This window comes from Augochlora pura, chromosome 2 (genome assembly GCF_028453695.1).
Source record: "Augochlora pura isolate Apur16 chromosome 2, APUR_v2.2.1, whole genome shotgun sequence".
Taxonomy (NCBI): domain Eukaryota; kingdom Metazoa; phylum Arthropoda; class Insecta; order Hymenoptera; family Halictidae; genus Augochlora; species Augochlora pura.
The window spans coordinates 20,842,821-20,850,590 of record NC_135773.1 but is presented as its reverse complement, the minus strand read 5'-3'; the positions used below and the strand labels follow the sequence as shown (position 1 = coordinate 20,850,590).

General features: G+C 40.2%; 1 protein-coding gene across 1 annotated transcript; it reads right to left on the bottom strand.

Moving 5' to 3' along the window:
* Positions 1-254: 254 nt before the first annotated feature.
* On the bottom strand, positions 255-3,779 carry LOC144478368 (uncharacterized). Its single transcript, XM_078196187.1, has 4 exons — positions 3,768-3,779; positions 2,474-2,536; positions 1,304-1,408; positions 255-521 (listed from the first exon to the last, which is right to left on the bottom strand). Exons 1-4 carry the CDS (start codon positions 3,777-3,779, stop codon positions 309-311), a joined length of 393 nt encoding a protein of 130 aa, XP_078052313.1. The 3' UTR covers positions 255-308.
* Positions 3,780-7,770: the final 3,991 nt, after the last annotated feature.

The following is a 7,770-nucleotide window of genomic DNA, read 5'->3' as shown; positions in this document are numbered from 1 at the left end:
GGATAATACTGATCAAACTCGTCCGAGTCTCGGCCCCGGGGGTTGGGGTGGAGGGCTTTAATTTCGGGTCTCGATCGGACGACTCTCCGAGTCCAAGCTTTGGGCCCCGACTCCTCCTCCTCTGGTCGACACCGATGCTTCCGCTTGTATATGGTCCTGGGCCTCGTTTCCGCCGAGAGAATTTCGATGATTGGCCGTGGTTATCGTTATATATCGCAAGGCGTCGCTACATTTAAGCACCTCGGGACGGCTCGCCCAGGACGGTGATCACCCTGGACCAGCGGGGTCGGTTGGTGCCGTACGGTACCTTAATCCCAGGGATGGTGGACGGGGGCCTTGACGACCTTGACGGGCTCGACGTACGTCTCGAAGCCGATCAAATGCGGCTTGACGATGTGCGGCGGGTGATACGGGATCCTGGAGGATTGGGCGTGGACCTTGATGTTCAACGGCTGAGGATGTGGCGCCGGGATTGACGGCTGCTGGGGGATCTGGAGCACCTGGTGCACTTCCTGGTGTGCCTACAGAAATCAGCGATTTTGTTAACTCTGCCGACAACCAAGCCAATGTATATGAAAGAGAGTCGAGAACTCTGTGAGAGAAGTCTCTTTGGTTGATCCAATAAGAGGATCCGAACGGAGCAGACTTTTACCGATTTCAATTACTAGATTTGCTAAACGATTACGAGCGGGTTCGAGTCAAGCAGCAGAAATTGGGAGCTGCTGTTGCAAGCGAACAACCGCGTAGATCTCATTAGATGACGTATCGTCGGGGCATGATCCCGTATCCACGCCGACCGGGAAAGTTACGTTACATGACTCGTAACAGGAGCGCGGCGTTAGGCGAATCGTTAATCATGGGTAATGAGGAATTATCGATAATGCGGTAGCCGTTTCGAACGAATCACCTATCGGATGAGAGATGTAATGATGATGAGAGAAAATGGTCTAAACGACCTAACCTGAGTTACCAGGGAAGTTGATCACGCGTTCCGAACTTCCTAAGACAGTTCTTCAGAAGAATTTTACCGAACGGAATTTCGCAAAGCTCTTTCTCTCTCGAGATGTCGTCGCGTTATCGCGACGAGGTCAATCACAAATTTCACATCTGAGATTTCTGTGCGAGAGCGAACACCATGGTTTCTAGATGATTCTTGCTCGTAAATAATAATGGCGCGAGACTTAAATATTAACAAAGGTGATCGACAGCGTGCCTGAATCGGCGAACTGTCATCGATCGATGCTTTTGATTACCAGACCGTACGTACAGTTTACCGATCTCGAATCATCGTCATTGTCGTTACCTGAGGCAATGCAACCTTCACGTACGCAGGTTGGGCAACCTTCACGTAGGAAGGTTGCCAAGGCGCGGCTCCTGCCCAAGGATCAGACGGCCACGGCTGAGCGACCTAAGTGGTTCAAAATCACCAAAAACGATTCAATGTACAAGAATTTTAGAACGTCTTTGTTACGGTTTGTTATTTGTCCACCGAGTAGGTCCAGTTACTCGGTTTTTTTTTTTTGGCGAAGAAGAACGATGACTTGGAAACAGTGACAGAATATAGCGGTCCAGAGAATTAAACGAGAAGAAGAATGTTGGGAGAAGAGATATGACGTTAGACGATTAGAAAATAGAACGCTGGCGGATCTCCTGTTTCTGGAGCGATTCCTTGCGCGGCCCAAGTTTTGTCGGATCACTTGGCCGTCCTTTACTCAGCGGCTGTATATTAATGGATGATTAATTAATTAAATCGGTCGACGCGGAGTCTAGCCGCGTCGACTTTGTGCTCGGGTTTTCCCTGATGTTAAGTGATGCTTGTTGTGACTTGCTTAATGTTCTCGGATTAATTCGTACAACAGCAGTTCGCTGCAGAGACGTGGCAACAATGAGCAAACGAAACGTAAAACAAAGTGAAAAAACATTTTTAAAAAATTCGGAGGAAATTTAAATAAAAATTCAAAGAAGAAACAATATTCACTGTGCATAGTAAACCACAGTTTAGTAATTATCATCTAACTATAATTAGAAATCTTTGAAACCAAAAAAAAGGTTTACGGTTTTTATAGTGTTGTTGTTTGTTATTGCTTTTTTTCATTGCGTTGATATAGTAAATTTTAGATGATATTAGTAGCAGTTACTCTTGTTATCTTGATAATGTGACAATTAAGTGTTCTAATGTGACAATTAATCTACCAATTAAGTATTATACCGATGTATTATAGTTACATTTTTTAATCACATTCCAACAGGTGTAAACAGTGAAGTATAAATGTTACATTTCCTTTCTTTCTTTTTCTTTTAGAAGAATGTAACAGAAACTTTCATTCGACTGAATATAGATCACCGTTAGAAAATTGTTATGAAACATGCTACATAGTTAAATCAAATTCCAGCTACTGGTAAAAACGATGCGAATCTCGGATTCGTATGAAAGTGAAATCGTTATTTTCGAATGTTTGAAAGTTTGACTTACCGGAGCAGCCCATGGGATTCCGGGGTAAGCACTGGCGACGGCCATGAAGGCAAAGAGAACAATCTGCAATTGGAATACGAGTCAACAATAACTTCTATATAGTCGGTTAATTTTATTTGGTTATTTTAGATTAAGTAGAAATTTATTTCCATTTTGTGTTAAACCTTTCTTATATAATTACAAGATTCATTTATTCTAAATAAAACCGATTTATTCATTTTAAAATAAAGAAACAATTATTTCTATTTTATACTAAACCATCGTTATATTACTATAAGATTTGTTTATTAAATCTTCATTATATTACTGTAAAATTTATTTATTAAACCTTCATTATATTACTATGAGATTTATTTATTAAAATTTCATTATATTACTATGAGATTTATTTATTAAACCTTCATTATGTTACTATAAGATTTATTTATAATAAATGAAACATGCAACAGTACAATAAATAGCAGAATAAAAAAGTACGCGTATTTAAATTTTCTCATATTGCTGTTCAATATTTTCGTGATTTATCTGATGGAACACATTCAAAAAACATTTTCGTCAATGAACACAGTACAAAATGAAATCTTTTACGAATCAATAATATACATATCGCGATTTTCAAACGTGTCGGGCATTTTCGAATAAAAGAAAATTCTTAAAATCAGTAAGAAATTGAACAATTTTTAATCAGAACGAAATTATTGATTCCAGCAGAAGTAATTGTAAGAAATATATTATTTTGTTTTCCGAAGTGAAAATAAGATCGAGCACAAGATATAAATTTTGTTAATAACATGAAAATATGAACACATTTCCAATAATATTCTACATATTTTCACATTCAATTTATATATTTAAAAATTCAAAACGCGTTAAAAAATATTCATCTCGCAGCAATAAGCTGAATTAAATGTACATTAAATTTCCACGTATTAAATTTTCCGAAATAACAAAAACCGCGGCAACGTTGTTGCAATTTCGATTCAAACAGACCGCGAGTTATCTTTTCCAAACTCAACGAGGAAACAACACAAACTGGGGATAAGTCTCACAACAACTAGCCGGCGAACCAAAGATTTATTTCGAAATGTAAAAGAATTAACCGGAGCAGCTAGCAACGATATTAAACGATATTAAAATCAACGATATTAAAATCAACGATGTTAAAATCAACGCTATTAAGATTTGCAAAAGAGTCTGCCCGTTGCCTTTCGTGAAGCAAAAGAGTAGCCGAGAGCTAGGTCCGCGACAGCGTAGAAAACGCGGCGACTATGCTTGCCAGCAGTGCGAAACTTACGACGATCTTCATCGTAGGCGATTTTTCTTGTGCTGTACACGGGAAAACACTACGTATCTGAGGGGCGACGCGGTATGCTTTTATAGCGAGGCCCTGCCCAGGCCTAGGGAGCCCCCACGATGAGGCGGGGGCACCCGACGATTGCATTGCATACGGACCCCTTTCACCAATAGAGAATCGACCCTTTCAGACCCCCTTATTCGGTGCTCCGCTGACCGCAGAGGCTCGTTCCACTTCCGGATAATCCGCGACCCGGTAACACCAACCCTCGAAATTTCGGAAAAGCTCGCCACGGATAACAGCAAAACTTTTCGGGCATTGGAGCCGCGCTTGGTCGCAATCGTTGACCTGATTTGCGGCGTTGCAACGACACTGGTTGCACTCGTTGCGATCAGAAGGCGAGAGAGAGAGAGAGAGAGAGAAACCTGGGCACGCGAAAAAATTCATTAAGGATCCCGCGCCGTATAACTAACCGAATAATTACCCAATCCTTCGCTCATTGTTCCTCGATTTAACCGTCAATTAGAGGATATTGCTGTTATGTATTGTGATCCGAGAAAACACTGTTGCATAAGTCTGGAAAAAAATTGATCGGTCTGACTGCGTTTTTGCGGAGCGCGGTGAAGGGAATTTAAAGATATATATTATTCGCGCGATTCGAACGCGATATATATATATATTTATATTTGAAAAAACAATGCAACAGGCAGGGATAAAAGTGTACTTAATTTTTAGCAGCCGTGTCTGCGAGTAATTTTGTTGTCGTCTTTCTCTCTTAATTCGATAAATGTTTCTCCTGAACTGCATATCATCGTGCACTTACGGCGCATACCAGTGTCTAAAATCTCGTTGTTGGTTCTTATTTTATTTTCACTCTTGTATATTTTTATGTATTTTACTCCACCGTTCGTGGAGTATTATAAAGACGTAATGTCTCGTAATCTGAAGGAATTCAGGTCTTATCTGTAGAGTTTCCAAGTATTTTAAAGAGTAAACTATGATCGCTTTGCTTTATGCTGGTCGGACCAATTTTATAATTCGGTTGCACAATTTAAGTTCCCTATTTTGATATTTACTTCGCAAATTTAGAGAAAGTAGACGTCAATTTTTCGTGACATACATTGCAACCCATGTCAATTTATAACCATAACTGTACCATCTTTTGTAAGTCCAAATTCTCTTGAACAAAGAAGGAAAACTTATATAGTTCACGCATATAAAATTCTCAATGCTTTTTTATGACTGTATATATATTTTTCTTTTTATATACTAATTGTTTGCCACCCGCATAAGCAAAGAGAATAAATAAATTGAGAACAACACTGAGCCTGTTATGGCATTTAAAATTACTAGTTTCACAGCTTTTATTTTGAAATTTTTATAATTATAGTTATACAATTGTTATATAGTTGTAGTTATTCATAATAATTGTTACAGTTATACATATACAATTGTTGCAGTTATAATTATACATATATAACTGTCATAGCTATCATTATACATATACAATTCTTATAGTTATAACTATAATTATACATATACTATAGTTACAGTTATACATATACTATTGTTATAGTTATTGTAATACATATATAATTGTTATAGTTATAATTATACATATACAATTGTTATAATTATAATTAAACATATACAATCGTTATAGTTATACTCATACATATACAATTGTTATAGTTATAATTGTACACATACTATAGTAATTGTTATACGTAATACAAATGATAAGAGGTTCAAATCAATTCTGTCTTGTCATTATTCCGAAGTATCACAAGCCAGTTACTTTTTAGCATGTATTGCATTTAAACCTCCGAAACGGCGTTTTAATTTCCATCAGCGAAATAGACGGGAAAAATCGATTAGCTTTTCGACGCGCGCGCAGGCTCTCTCGTTGCCGATTGCCTCGCAATCTCGCGCCGATCATCTCGAAATAGTTGGGTAGGAACAGGGTAGGATTGCACAACGGAAAAGGAGCCGCGACTTCCGTCTGGGTCGACGTAACCACGGTGCTGCGCCGCCGATGTTTCGTCGAGCATTTTATGAAATTTCCCGCTGAAATCTCGCCTTTTCCCCAGCGGCGCTCGCGAGCGCGCGCGCGCGCGTTATTAATTTTCCCCGGTTCCCGACGTGCTCCGCTACCTTCCGACAGCGGTCATCAATTCATCGGCCACGTCGGAAAACGGCCACGTTGGAAAACCAAAGAAGCCCCGGTGGCCTTCCCCTCGAATAAAACCTATCGCGCTAATTTCGCCCGGCGAAATCTGGTCAATGTTGCGCAGTTTCGGCACGAAACACCGGGACTCGTCGAACTATGAAATCGCCTAGCAGACTACCGAAACGACGTATCGCGATGGATCGCAGAAAAAAAAAAGCCGGCCTGCAACCATTTTATTGTTTCCCATTTACGGCGACCATTGTACCGGGCGTGGAATTAGAACGAGCCAGGTTTTTCCCGAATCCGTCGTCGAGAGTCGGCTCGATTGCTACACGATAATAAAAATTCTGCGAAGCCTTTTCGGCGCGAAGATCGTCCGTGTCGATTCCGTGCTAGGATTTGTTCGATAACAAGATTCAGTTCTTCGTATTGTTTCGTATTGTCTACGGATTTTAATCGAACGCAAAGGAGCGTTCGCAGAATTTAAATTGAAATTTCAAATATTAGAGTCGGCAAGGAAAATGACATGTGTCCACGTAGCTTCAACTTTTAGTAATTAATCAATCATTTATAAACTCCGTCTAATCGTTCCCAATTAGTACAGAGAATAAATAAAGGTGTACTGTTAGATCTGTATATTTTTATTAACACTTGGTAATTATGTGTGACGTATTTACATATCTATATAACATATCTAAACAGTTGTAATGTATAAAACATTTACACAGTCGTAATGCATAATACATTTACACAGTTGTAATGCATGACACATTTACACAGTGGTAATGCATGGCATATTTACACAGCGGTAATTTATAACAAATAATACGCTCATTGCCTCGGATAAAAAAATTACACGCACTCCGAGCACGTTCATTTGTAAAACAACATTGAATCATTTTTTTATCTAGTACAATGATTTTGACCGTCATCGTGGCAGCTTATCACATTTTAACGAAATATCATCGGTCGACGTTGTCGTCGATTATAATCGCGTGTTATACCGATGACTAAGAACGTGCACCGTCGCCCGGCAGCCTAAAAACAGCCGGCCATTTAATGGCGTCGAAGAAAGAAATGGTTCACGCGGCACCAGCTCTTTGAGCCCGATTTTTCTCGCGTGTAACCATTATGCAACGCCTTCGGGGTAGCGGGGAGGGGAGGGGGAGGGGAGGGAAGGAGGGAAGAAAAAAGGCAGCGTTTCCGTGTGATCGAGCGACACGGGTAAAATTCAGTATCAATTTTCGTCTCTCCCACCCTATTTAGCCCAATTATCCCTCGCGTCGCTAATAGGCTGACTTTTACGACTCGCCAATTTCGTAAGCTTGCTGTAAACGCTACGAACGATGTAACCTAACGAGCCAGCGCGGCGCGGCACGGTGGTCGTAAATGTATCTAGTTCTGGGTCGTGGCGTTTGCATTGTGTACAAACTGTGCGCGCGGCGCGTTCCGCCCGTCGGAAAATTCTGCTTTGCTTACGCCGAACAAATTTCCAAACTTTCCGCGCGCGCGTTATGCAATTCGCCGCTGTATACCGTTGTTGCGACCGCGAGACGAGAGCAGGTCCGCGGAAACCAGCAAAAATTATTTCATGGGACAATCGTACAGCCGACTTCTTCTTTTCGATATTTAAATATAGATAATAAAGTCCTTGTAAAACTGTTCTGTGAAATTTAACGTGGTTTAATTTCGTTTGAACAGCTAACAATAAACATTGGCTTTAAACTTACGCAGTTACGCGAAATAAAAATTGTTTGAGCTTCACGCGAGATATAGGAGCCAGGTTATGTCGGGTTATTTCTTAAATATTTATAACTAATATATTTATAATTA

What these genes read in the sequence shown, in the direction of transcription:
- LOC144478368 (XM_078196187.1), bottom strand. An exon ending in GAATCCCATGGGCTGCTCCG is followed by an intron (nt 1,409 to 2,473) that starts GTAAGTCAAACT and finishes TGAACCACTTAG; the next exon opens with GTCGCTCAGCCGTGGCCGTC. An exon ending in TGAAGGTTGCATTGCCTCAG is followed by an intron (nt 522 to 1,303) that starts GTAACGACAATG and finishes TGATTTCTGTAG; the next exon opens with GCACACCAGGAAGTGCACCA.